This window comes from Taurulus bubalis (assembly GCF_910589615.1).
Source record: "Taurulus bubalis genome assembly, chromosome: 1".
Classification (NCBI taxonomy): domain Eukaryota; kingdom Metazoa; phylum Chordata; class Actinopteri; order Perciformes; family Cottidae; genus Taurulus; species Taurulus bubalis.
Genome location: NC_136589.1, coordinates 28,427,460 through 28,441,099, shown reverse-complemented (window position 1 = coordinate 28,441,099; position 13,640 = coordinate 28,427,460). Strand labels below are relative to the sequence as shown.

The window sequence follows — 13,640 nt, the reverse complement described above, 5'->3', positions numbered from 1 at the left end:
CACTTAGTGCTCGACAGCATTTTCACCCTGGAACCGAAGTGACTTTAACAGTGTTGAGTCTGAGAGGTGGAGCCCAAGCAGGTTGTTCCACCGCCATCAGGAGCCGGATTATCACAGGTTCTTGTCCGAGTCTTCCTACTTGATGCACAGAGTGACCAAGCCCCCCAGCATGACCATGACCCATCTGTCCTGGTATCTGTCCAGGAAAAAACAAGGGGGTTTTAACATTTCTCACACAGCTGTATGCATTAGATCGCCTGCAACATTATGAATTACTACAAAGAGACCATTCTTGAAAAAAAAGATTTGAGGCTTTAGACAGGAGATGGTTAGCTTAATTTAACATAAAGGCTTGAAACAGGAAGAAAGAGCAGTATTTTATGTATATAATGTGTTTACCTACGCTGCCTTTACTCATGACAAAAGTCTCACCTCCTCTGAGAGTCTCTTCACAGGCCTCTCCATAGTAGCCGTTTGACTTGCAGATGCATTTACAGGAAGTCCCCGTTAGGACAGGGATGCCGTTGTGCCTGCAGGGGGCGCAGCGACAGGAGTCAAACTGCTTCTGATACTCTTCCCAGGCCCTCTCCAAGTTGGCCAGTCTTGCACCTACATGGTCAGCAGCTGAGCTGAGGCGCACTAGCTCATAAATTGGCATGGTCTGTCACGAGGAAGGTAGGACAGAGACAGGAAGAGGAAAAAAATTGATAAAAAGCAAACGGCCACACCAGCAAATTCAGGTAAAAAAATCAAGAAATTAACTATCAACTTGTGTTTTTTTTATTAATCTGTTTAAAAGGATGTTGTGTCAAACAATTCTACAATAAGTCACCTCATATTCGATGAGTGTCGGGTTGTATTTGAGGGACGCTCCCCAGTTCCTATAGGTCTCAGGGTCCCTGATAACCAACAGGCCACTGCTACTGTGTGTGACTCCACCCTTCACTAGAGTAACAATGTCCTCAATCACAGATGAATTAGAGTCCTTGGCTACATTTAAAATGAAAAAACATATTACAAACTCTGATAACACATTCCTACAAATCACTTGTCAGGTGAATGGAAATAAGAAATAGTTCAAATAAAGCTAATCAGCTCAAAGTCAATGTCTCACCTTGACTAAATGATCCTTTTTTTTTGCACGGACTCACACCCACTTTGAGCTGTGCTGTTACTTCGCTGGTGACGGGATAGCTCAAACCAATAGAAGCACCAAAGCATCTACCAGCTTGTTTACCGTCAATCTCTATGAGAGTTATGGAAGAGAAGTGAACAAGGGGTACTTTACATTACATTTCCTATCAGATGACATTAATCAACAAACTGGAAATCCCACATACTTGACTCTGTCATGGCCGTTTTGTTGACAACCACAATATATTCAAGGGTTCCTCCCATTGTTCCCTCTGTGACATAGTGGGTGCCAAATGTGTTGAGGAAGAGGGAGTACATCCCAAAATCATACTGCTCTGGCAGATCCATGAGTGAAATGTAGAAATCTTCATGTAGCATCAACTCATTACTTCTCATTTTGAAGTGGGCTGTCTGCACTTTTGACCACAGCCTGACGAACCCCAGTTCCTGAGGGTAAAAAGACAGGGGTTTTTTTTAATCAGAAGTAGAAATAATAATAATAAAAATAGTTATATAAAACTTGAATAAAAATGTAATTTGCCCGAAAGAATGCCCTTTCTTTTGGCCACAGACACCCAAACATAAACATTATTTCAAGGAGTTCATAATTGGGGGTAATACTCATATTTGCTCACCCTCATTTTACTGTTTAACCATAATCTAAATTAGAAGATATTGTGTTGATGGCGGGGCCCGCCAGTTATTTGAATAAGGGTTATTTATGCGTTCATACTAGGAAGTAAAAAAAAAATAGATTGTCTGATTTACAGATGTTTCTTTCCCAATGTAAGCCTATGGGTAAAAAGTTGTTTTGGGTCCCATGGCATTATGTGACGGACTCAGGAGTTTTTATTACACGGTTTGGCCTCTACGAAAATTGGCTTCTGGCTCTGTCCAGAGGAAAAAAAAATACCTGGTTTCCTAATAACCTAGTAAAATATATCTGGTTGGTTCAGTCTGTACAAAAAAGATGCTGGTAGGCAGACTTTACCTTTGGGCCGAGCCAGGCTTGCTCTTTCCCTTTGTTTAGTCTTTCTGGTATACGCTAAGCCGACCGGCTGCTGGCTGTAGCTTCATAAATACAGTAATCGTCATGACTTGTCTAACTATTGGCAAGGAGGCAAACTAGCATATTTTCCAAAATGCCAAACTATTGCTTTAGAAAAAAGAAGAAAAAAACCCTGACCTCAAACAATTAATAATTATATATTTAAAACAAATTGCACTTGTTATCATGTAGTAAGAGAGTTTTGTTCTTTGGATCAATAATTTATACCTGGCTGTTATATTGCGTTATGTTCTTGAGAAACTCTGATTCATCACTTGCACTCAGTCCCACTTCCACATGATAGATCCCCACTGTGACACCGCGGTTGGAGGATCTCATCGTTTTCCTAGCTTTCAGCAGGCCCACAATATCTTCATAGTATTCCTGCGAGCCCTCTGACGTAGCTTGAGCCTGTAACAGGTTTTAGTCAGGTCAAAATGTCAAAAATGAACAGCCCATTTATTAAATTACACAAATAAATAAGTAATAGCATGACAATACCACAAATTGGTAGGTATGGTAGTTGTGCGGTTTCCTGTAGTTCTTCTCATCGTCATTGTAGTGCAGATTCTCACAGAATGCGTCATAGATGAATTTCCTCCATTCACCATTGTAAACATATTCACATTTTCCTCCAAAATAATTTGGGTCAAGCACTTGATCCACAAAGTCTCCAGTCAAGAAGTTGTAGCTAGGTAAAGTAAAACAATTCAAATTAAGCAAAGGTATTAAGATTAAATGTAAAGCAAAATAATAATGGTGTGATTTGTATACATTTCTGATGTTTCAAAGAATAGTGATTTTGGTGTGTTGATGACATATATCCTAATGGAAATATTTAGTTACAACTGTCCTGGTAAATAAATTGCATTGCTTTTAAAGTCTGTATTTACCCCTGAGTACCACGTTCAGCACCAGGGATCGTCAGTAAGGTGAAACACTTGTCATCTCTCTGGGCGACGTCTTCACAGCCCTCTTCGTCAGAAGAATCTTCACATTCTGACTCTCCATTACAGCGAAGAGACTGGCTGATGCAGCGCCCTGTAGACAGAGAGACAGATTGTATACTGCAGATGCACAGACAAAACAACCTCAGCTTTAAGAGAATGTGCTGTGTGAACGGTCGTTGGTGGGACTTGCCTGTTTCTTTGCAGGTGAAGCTCTCTCCACAGAAATCTGTCACCAGACACTGTGTTGTTACTGTCGGACATGCCAGCTTCTCCCACAGCAACTCAATGCACTCGGTGCCACCGAACTGTGACGGCTTCTCTATGTATCGGAAACGGACCTAAGACAGAGTTAATAATGAGTTAGCTCTTTATATCAACCAATAAGTCCATTCCCTTATACAATTGTTAAGATTTTGGAGAGAGTTCTAGTTCTAGAAGTCGTAATCATAGTTTTCCTTCGACATCTTTCAACTCATGGAATTTCTTGAGAAAAAACAATATTACCTTTTGGTCTGTGCAGGAGTTACAGGGTGTCCAAGATGACCATGTCCCCAGCTTACAGTTGATGGGCATCGGCCTGTTTACAGCTCTGGCCCTCCTCATCCCAGCCCAACTGGCACCCGGAAATGTACATTATCATCATTATCATTATCATTAAATGTTATCAAGTGTATCTAAGAGATATTGAAGCGAGGAGTACTGCACCGGTAATCAGTTATCCATGGGCTCCTGTAAGCATCCACAAGTGGGTTAAAGTTCACAGACAGAAGCAGTGTGCATAAAGTCAGAAGTAAATTAATAAACGTCTCCATAATGACAAATGAGTAGCTAGTCCTTAAGATTAAAATGCCACATCACAAAACAACCGTTGTGTTGTGACTTCTACCACTGCAGTCTTGACCAACGACTGTGAATGATTGATCAAGAGTAAACATATGCTCTTACAACAGTTCGGAAAGTTTTCTAATGATCTATAACCCCCATTTATCTTCTTCTCCCTGCAAACACTCCAGCAGTAAAAGTACATCAAACACCTCAAACTAAACTGAAACACAAACATTCCCTACTTACAATATCTACACTGAGGTGATCCATTTTATTATCCCTATTATTATTATCGTTACCCTTATTATTATTATTATTATTATTATTATTATTATTATTATAGCAATAACAAGAATATCTATCCACATACACAACTGGCTTCCGGCGCTTCTGATTTGACAATTACGCGTCATGAACATGCACGTCATGAGGTCACGCGGAACACGCAGGTGCGGTTTTTTTTGCGTCTCACGGCGGAGCATTCAAATTGTTTGTTTTAGCATTAACAGTCCAAATGTATCAACGCAGCCAGCAGCGTCCACACAGTTAAAGCCGCTTCCCAAATGTACAAAGCTGAACAGTGATGAACAAAACGAGCGACAATGGAAGAGGTAACTTTTAAAGACTTTGTTGTGAATAACTTTAGCTCGCGTACCGATAGCTACGTGGAGGTAATGTTAGCCTTATGACCGTGCCTTTTGCTAGCTGTTACCCCATGTGTAATATACTATAGCAGCTACATTGCAGGTACACTTCATGCAAACTACAAAACACGTTCTCATCTAGTTACTTATCATGCTAGTCATGCGAATAGTTTAGACATCTCTGGGGTATCTGCCAATTTAATTTATTGTGTGTGGCACAGCATTGAAACATTACATATCATAAACAAATTCAGTTGCATCAAATGTTGTGAAAAACACTAACCGTTATTCTGGATAACCCTTAGACCTAAATATTAAGTCAACTGTGTGTGCTGTGGACTAACACTTATTCTCATAGTTTATTAATCTGCATATTTTCTTGTTTAATAAGTTAATCATTTTGTTTATAAAATGCAGAAAACTGAAAAAATACCAATTATATTTCCCAAAAGCCCAAGCTGTATTTTCATGTCTTGTTTTGTCCACCCAACAGTGGTGTATAAAGTACCCAAAAGCCGTACTTGAGTAAAAGTAAAGATACCTTACTGGAAAATTACTCCAGTAAAAGTCACCTATTAAAATACTACCTGAGTAAAAGTCTTAAAGTATCTGATATTTGCTGTACTTAAGTATTGAAAGTACAAGTACATGATTTTAATAAAAAAAAGCAAAGGGTCTGAATTTTGAGAATTATGAAGTTTATTCTTTTAAGTGCTGTGGCCACCATGACCAAGGGGTCATGTTGAAAATAACTGGGTTGGCTGTGATCCATCCACATATATTATGTTCAACATAATATATTGTACCTAAGTATATTTTTGCATCTACTATGAACTTATCATCATAATTCTCCAAAAGCAATATGACACTATGAAGGAGTTGTAACAGTGTGGTTTTAAGTATGCTCATTCCGCCCGGTACCGGCCGTGGGGCCCTTAGTACCGGGCCGCACAGAAAGAATGAATGAAAGATTACAATTACATTTAAAAAAATCAAGGCCGGAAAGATGTTTTATTGTGAAAAAGGACTGTGGTAACCTCAGACGGAACCTAGTGACACATGTCAAGATGTTACGTTACTCTAAAAATGAAACTTAAGTCTGTTTCAACTCTGTCGGTGTTCTGGATTAAAACCAAGGCAGAGCATCCTGAGATCGCCAACAAAGCACGAATACATGCGCCCATTTCAACATCCTGTCTTTGTGCAGCGGGTTATAAGTTAAGCAGTAGACTGGACTAAAGGTTTAGTTAGGAGTAGAGTCAGTAGACTGGACATAACGAACACACGTCAGGTGTCGTTGTCTCCCGTCTCCCCGAGGTCGGACCCGGTCCTAGAAAATATTGTCTTCACGTAACCGGTTTGTGACGCATAAAGGTTTGGGAGCGCTGGGCTAGAGGATGTAGAGGAATGCATAATATTGTGATTCGCAAAACCTGCTTGGTGGAGTCTGTGTTCCACCACAGTCCCGGATGTATTTTTTTTTCTAAAAATAGATTCGATTTTGTAGCGAGTAACGAAGGTTTCAGGGGAAATGTATCGGAGTAAAAGTATCAGTTTTCTTTGCAAAATGTAGTGAAGTAAACAGAAATATAAATAGTGAAGTAGAGTACAGATATCCCAAAAAACTTCTTAAGTGCAGTAACGAAGTATTTCTACTTCGTTACTATACACCACTGCCACCCAACAGTTTAAACTCCAAACATATTCAGTTTACAATCATAGAAGACGAAGGAAACCAGCAAATATACTGGAACATAAAATGGCTCAAATTGATAACCAAGATCAATAGAACAATTTATTGTTGAAGCTGTTCTCTGAAGACAAATTCCCTTCACCTCCAATGCATTGGGGTGAAGTCAGAAATATTAAAATGCATTTCAAACCTCCACCAAAACAATCAGCATAACTGGTTACCACTGGAGACACGGCATGAGTAAGAAAATACTTTTTGTAATTTTGGTAAACCAACTCCCTAAATTATGTTGTCAGCATTGGGGTCTGTCTCCTGAACTCAACCATCAAGTAAATTGTCTATGAAAGTAATCAAATTTTTATTAATCTAATGATTCCTGATTTATTATTTTTTTCTTTAATTGAGGAACAGAGCAACTTCAAAGCTCTGAGGGCCAAGTTTCAGGAAGAGGCCCTCTTAGTTCGATCCAAAACCAGTCGACCAGCTGTTTCCGAGAAACCGAAACACCTTCTTCCTCCTGGCGGTCACAGCAGCTCTGTGGTCAGCGGTATTAATAGTGCTGTAGAAAACGAGACACCAGTGGTTCCCCGGGTCATCTTCAGTGATGGGCTGCGGGCATCTGGAGGTAAGCGACCAATTTCCTTTCCACCACAACCTCAGCAGACCTCCCCCCCATCTCAGCCGGCTAATGGATACAGCACAACAAGGCAGTCCCTCAAAGACAGACACATGCCTCTGGTGCTTCCTGTCCTTCCTGTAAAAGAGAAAAAGTCGCCACCGCCAGCCAACAAGGAGCAAAAACTGGATCCAGAGCCAGGGAAAGAAGTCCTGCCACACACTAAAATCAAGAAGAAAGGTTTGCTGCTTCCTTTCAAGTCAGCCAAAGCATCAAAGGGCAGTGCAGAAAATGGAGAGGAGCCTACGTATGCTGATTTGACCACCAGACCTTCCAGTGCTCCTGGTGCGTTACTCTTGGGGGAAAAACAAACCACAGAAGATGGGGTTTCATTTCAAAGTGACCAATCAACTTCTGAGGTCTCCCTCTACAGCCATAATATCCCAATCACCCCTCCTCTTGAGACAAATGTTGATTTCAACAACAAATTTATAAGCACCTTGGAGAGAGCCAAGAAGAAGTTTTCACGCAGGCAGATGTTGATCTCTGCCAAACCTAAGAGCTTGCGTTCTCCTGACTACGTCTCAAGAGACAAGGGGTTCCCTTTGCCGCAAAAGAACATTGTTGAACCCAAGCTACCCAGACCCTCAGCAGTCTGTCTTCCGCACATGGCTTGTCTATCGGCACGGCCTTTCTGCAAAGTAAACCACTCTGCACGCAGTAAGTCATATTCAGTGATAAACTGTTTCTTCACATCAGACTTTATTCTTCTAATGCAGATATCTAATGCATTTGCTTTATTGTGTTTTCCAATGACTAGGGGCTGTGTTGGACAAGCAGTTTAGCTGGGATAAATCTCTTCCCTCTGTCAGGACTGGTGAACCTCATTCATCCTCTGCTCCTCGAAAGAGGCCTCTACCTGACTTGAGGTCACTGGGGCCATTGCCACCAAAGCCCCACAGACCTCCATCAGTAGATCTTGGCTGTTACCTCCAACCCACACTTAACGGTATATTAACTTACTACTTTTGGTTTTCCATTTACCCCGCCTCGACGTGTTTTACACGTACTGCAGTTTTCATTATACTTATTTGTGGTTAGGTTGAACACCTGTTCAAGTGTTGATGTTGGTTTCTTATTTTAGAGGTGTCACCAGGTCTTAGCCAAGCACCAAGCGAAGAGCCAGAGGCTGAGCATCCATCCGTCTCCCACTCAGGACTAGACGATCCAGAGTTTCCAGACTTTGAGATTTCAGAGATGGAAACAGCCGAGGGAGAAGCTGTTGACATTGGTCCGCTAGCACTGGAGACCTTTGACTTAGTCAGCACTGACTTTCCTGTACGAGATGACTGCGGGCTCATCGGTTTCGAGGATCCACACCCTGACTTCTTGGTGTGTGATCCTTTAGAGCCCCTTATGAGAACCGGCATCCAAGATCTGAATCTTGGCAGTCAAAACATAATACCCCTCGATCCAGCCAGCTTCCCTGAACCAATAAACTTCTCAGCTTTCCCAGAGCCTGTTGTTTTAGAGCAATGGTCTCCGAGTGAGGCGGTGATCACAGATCCTCTCTCTAGCACTCAAGCTGATGAGACTGATCTGGGAGATGCTGAGTCTCACTCTGCTGCACAGGAAACGGGCAGTGTTAGTCACGCAGCATTGAATGATGGGATTCAATCACATCCAAGGTGAGGTTTGGAGTAAGTGCAATCGCACTTTGATCAATATTTTTGCACTTTTCAGTGTGTTCACTGTTTGTACAATTTGATTGTCTGCTCCCCTCTAGTGTATCTGAACAGGATAGTTACTACGAAGCGTGCGACAATGTGTATGAGGATGTTGAAAATATCAACAAATTAATCTTTGGCCAGAACTCGCGTCAGCTAAGAGGTGGTCTGAAGAGTAAGAATGTTTACTCAATACATTGATCTTCTTGACATATCTTTAAGAGTTTTGTTTTCCCTGTTTAACTTCCTCGATTACCGTCTTTACAGATCCATATGCTGAAAACAAACCTATGGTAAATCTTTTTTCTTTTAATTGCGTATAATCATCTTAGTGAGTACGCTATAAGAGAACAATTAGGTTTATGGTATGGAATGTTGAAACAATGTAACGTGCTTTGTTCTGTCTAATAATCATCTTTGGTCCATTACAAATCATCTGTTTATTTGAAGGAGGAGGTGTCTCTTCACATATGGCCACGGAATCCGTGGTATGTCTTTCTTTTTTTCAAACATACGAGTAATCTGTTTTTATTAATGACTTTGGTCTTTGTCAGATGGAAAGCAGCCATTGATTTTCTTTTACTGTGGTAATCCAACTGCAGGGGCAGTGTATCAGGAGAACACGGTCATTGGGCCCATAATCACGTCCACAGGTATGTTAGACTTCTCCCGCAGCTGACAGAAATGCTTGTTTTGTTTTCACATTGAAAATAGCTTTTGTTATTTCTTATTCAGTTCTTTTTATTTTGACTAACATATGGTTCCATTTATATTTCAAGTGGTTCATGTAATCTTTATGGAAAATAATGAGTTGGAATTTTTTTGCCACTTAACAGTCTGACTTGTTTTTAGTAAAGAACGCCAAAGCCCATACAATGCTGACCTTAAAGAACACAAGAAGAGGGAAAAACACCGACTGGAGAAGGAGAAAAAAGAGCAAAAAGAAAGGGAGAAAAAAGAAAATGAAATGAAAAAGAAGTTCAAAGTAAGTTGGTCTGCTTTTGAAAGGCCTCTAATTCTCATTTATCTTTTAGTTTTATTGATTGAATTTGAAAGTATTACATCCTACCTTTTGATGAATATATTGGTGACACAAAGATGGTCAGTGAAAAGCAGCAAACAAATGCACTGCAACTTTTATTACATTTTTATTTTGCTTTTTGACTGTTTTTAATGTTTTCTGAACTGTTTTTAAATCCTGTTTTTCTCTGCATTATGTTTTGATGCTTTTAATGGTTTTATGTGAAGCACTTTGAATCGCCTTGCTTCGCTGCGCCGAAATCAATCGGCCTCTCATTACTGCAATCTGACTCTAGGTGACGGGCGAAGAGGAGGCCATGTACCACGCTAAGGTGACAGTGGCTAGCAAGGTTCGCAAGAATGACCTGCCAGTGACGAGCGGGGACACGGTCGGCATCATTCGCACCACCAGCTGCCCCAAAGGCAAATGGTTGGCCCGAGATGCCAACCACAAGTGTGAGTTTAGTTTTATTGGTGTTGATGCCAGGTTGTGTCACAAGAGTTGACCTAAACTTTAAGAACCAAAGCATTTGTGGACTTACAAAAGTCTGAACTATATCCATGTTGAACTACAAACAGGCTCAAGAACAACATCTCCTCACATAGAAGTAATGGGACTTGTTAACAGAAGTCGTTTGTTTTTTTCACATTTACGCAACAGTTTATCAGTATTTTCAGTAACTGTTCTTCTGTCTTGGGTATTGCAGATGGCTATATTTCAGTGATGAATGTAGAACTAAATATCAAAGAGATGCTGGAACTTGGCAAGAAGGCCCAAGCAGCTGGAAGAGGAGGCAACCTGGAGGGCGATACCATCAGCATTGGGAGCAGGTACTGGGTAGCTCACTGACGAAATGTTTTGTTTTCTCATTAACAGATTTTTTTTTTTTATTGTATCCTGTGTGTGCGCGCGTCATGGTCACTCGTTCATAGCGGTTTTCTTTGTTTTGCAGATCCTCCAGCCACCCTGTACTAACGAGCAGCTGTAAGTGCCAGTAGCCTCTCCACAAATACATTGAGCTCTATGGTTACTTGCTATTGTTAGACTGGTGTCACTGTCACCTCTTACCCTAACTCAGCTACTTGAACATCTCAAAAAGCACTGCAGCGTTATAGTTAACTGGTTAATATACTGTAGGACAGAGAACAGTTGCAGAGGTTGAAGACGAACCCAAAGACTCACACGACGCAATGCTTGGCCTGAATAACTTAAGTAGTTTTCATCTGCTTGACAGCAGTGTGTTGTTTTATGATTAAAAGTATTCCATGTGCGCTGGTGGTTTGAGTCTCTCCCGTGCCAAACATCTATCATCAGCAAGCACACTGTGATTAATCAAACTAATGTGTTTTTCCACAGTCACAGATGACAGTGAAGAGTGGGCCTGTGAAGATGAGACCCTCTCGCCCTCCAGTGAGAGCCAGTAAGTACTGTCCGTTTTTACTGTGGCTTAAAGTTGCTTTCAAATCAGTGTTGTTTCTAGGAAGAATGATGGAAACCATTGACTACATACGAGTACATACAAGGCATCTCTTCTAAAAGATGTGATTGAATTTATGTGGTACACGGCGTGTCGTAAAACATTGTTATTCTTTCTCTTCATTCTGTGTAGTAGCTGTCCGACGGCCTCACTGCCCGAGATGTGTGAGTACATTTTACAGCCGGTCCTTTTTGAAGTGAAAACATAAGAACAGAACATGGTGCCCCCTACTCCTCCTCTCAGCCTTTTGGCTTAAAGGGAAATGCCAGCTTTGCCTGTGGTTGTTTTATGCTTTGCCATATGGCAGACTGTAAAAGGCCTTTTGATGTGTACTTCTACCATGCTGCTTCCTTACTCTTGTCTTACTGTCCACATCCCTCCCTCACCTACTTCTTTGACAGCATGTGGCTATGTCAGCGCCCAGCACACTCTGAGCGACGCCAACCTGGAAAACCTACACACGCAGTGAGTTTCAACACGGATGCCTTGGCTCGTTTCCCTTGTACATAAATCTTTCTTAAGGTGGTGCGCGTGCAAAATAGGGTTGCAAAATTCCGGGAATATTCAAAGTTGGAAACTTTCCACGGGAATATACGGGAATAAACTGGACATTTTGGGGTAATTTAACTTGATTTACCTTGTCATAAGCAGACATGCGTGCAAACATTTATAATACAACTTTTTAAAATGACATTTTTGACATTTTGTGAGTAGAACTTTATTATTTCATGGAACAACAAAAACATGAATGTTGAAAGGTGTATTCCCTATGATCACAACCCCCAACCCAAATTTTTTTGTTGCGAGCTATAATTGAAATCTCTATCTGTCTGCAATACCGCTCTTGGCCTCTACGCAACTTGGCGCTCTCACACTTGCCAGGCATAGGGCTGAACGGTTCAGACGCAACACTGATGACAAAGACGTTCAAAAACAACAGAACGTTTTATGTTTCTGTTTCTGGCAGACAATGTTCCCAACCAGCTGCATTCAGGGTCCAGCTGAGCTAGGCGTGCATAGTCTTGTTCTCAACTACATTTAAGTTCCCTGTTATATGCTTTTGCAAAAAAACGTAGGCAATTTATTTTATTCACGTGGAAACTTTCCGGAAAATGTCTGCCCCTTTGCAATCCTAGTGCAACATGTGATGTATATGCATATACTTCTTCACGACTAACTGAATATTAAATATTGGAAAGAAGAAAAATAAAGTGGAGCGCTAAAGACATTTTACACCAGCCCTGACATTTTAGGGATTCGTCCTGGTGTCCTCTACTATGTGATTACACTAGAGACCAAAAACCAGATTATGCATTGGATGACACTAAGTAGGGGAAACTAGAGCAGCAGATTATTTTCTCAATTGATCTTTCATAAAATGTAAAATATTGAAAAGATTATTAAAAAATATTATTTCCCAGAATCTATGATGAGGTATTCAAATGGGTTATTTTGTTCGACCAGCAGTCTGAATCCCAAACATATTCAGTTTACTTCAGCACATTTAAGAAACTGAAACAAGCAAATATTTAGCATTTTTGCGTGGAAAAATTATTTTTGATTGAATGGTAAATGGACTAACATTTCAACGGCAAGTGCATCTTCATCAGAGTGACTTGGCGTCGACACATTAGTACTCTAAAGTGTGTTGCCTTAAATCTGTTTGCTCCATATAGTTTAGCCCCAAATTTCTAAAATATTGCTTGTTAAAGAGTCCCCTGTTCTGCAGGCACAGGATGGGCCTTGTTTCACTTGGTTAAGGTTGTATTTATTTCATGATTACTGTATTGGATTATAATTGTATAGGTGCTCCTCGCCCCATGTAGGCCACTAATAAGTATGAAAATGGTTCAAAACAAGTCCTAACAATGTCTTGTCTTCAATATTTAGGACCAGACACGAGGCCCTGCAGAAACTAGCCATCTTCTTTCAAAACCGCAAACATGAATTTGATGTCATGCCTGATAGCGACGGAGAAACTCCTACAAAGTACAGTATTCTCTTATCCAGGACCTCAACCATTACTACGCTTTTTTATCTTGCGTCTACTGATGCTGTCCTACTCAAACTCTGTAATCAACGACCACTTTAATGATTATAACATGTGTTTTTCTTCATCTTATCCACCGTCGTGTAAAGTGCTGAGCCATCAAGTAAGTTTACGGAGTTGATTTTTCTTTTTTTCCATGACTCCACTGTTGTCACCACTTGTGTCACTTTCACTGATAATGGTGAAGCTAAGAGGAGGACACTTACAAATCTCTTTAGACTCGACAGTCAGGTTGGCGTCTTGCCTGTAATGGAAAATTACTTCTATCGCCATCTATCTGGCTCTTTTACCCCCGGGGACATGGCGCAGAACAGATTGCAGTTCAAAGTTAACGTGACGGTTGTATCTGCTCGTCTTTTCCCAGACTTCTTGTGTGGTGTTGAGGAGCCTGCATACCCGTAAGTGTTGACATGTTTCCTTCTAATCAGCAAGGGAAGCTTGCCTCCGTTGGATCT

The 13,640-nt window shown here is 40.9% G+C and overlaps 2 protein-coding genes across 2 annotated transcripts; one reads left to right on the top strand and one right to left on the bottom strand.

Moving 5' to 3' along the window:
* Positions 1-44: 44 nt before the first annotated feature.
* c8a (complement component 8, alpha polypeptide) lies at positions 45-4,674 on the bottom strand (the record flags this gene model as incomplete). The annotated part of the gene is made up of 11 exons (XM_079233708.1): positions 45-196; positions 433-661; positions 833-990; positions 1,115-1,246; positions 1,341-1,581; positions 2,411-2,593; positions 2,684-2,873; positions 3,076-3,223; positions 3,323-3,470; positions 3,637-3,745; positions 4,670-4,674. 11 exons carry the CDS (start codon positions 4,672-4,674, stop codon positions 45-47), a joined length of 1,695 nt encoding a protein of 564 aa, XP_079089834.1.
* Positions 4,675-8,923: 4,249 nt separating this feature from the next.
* Positions 8,924-11,604, top strand: LOC306750197 (uncharacterized protein; the record flags this gene model as incomplete). Its single annotated transcript, XM_079233592.1, has 9 exons — positions 8,924-8,930; positions 9,088-9,125; positions 9,240-9,290; positions 9,490-9,622; positions 9,954-10,113; positions 10,365-10,488; positions 10,611-10,642; positions 11,015-11,068; positions 11,537-11,604. The coding sequence occupies exons 1-9, from the start codon at positions 8,928-8,930 to the stop codon at positions 11,602-11,604; spliced, it is 663 nt and encodes a 220-aa protein (XP_079089718.1). The 5' UTR covers positions 8,924-8,927.
* Between the last annotated feature and the right edge of the window lie 2,036 nt (positions 11,605-13,640).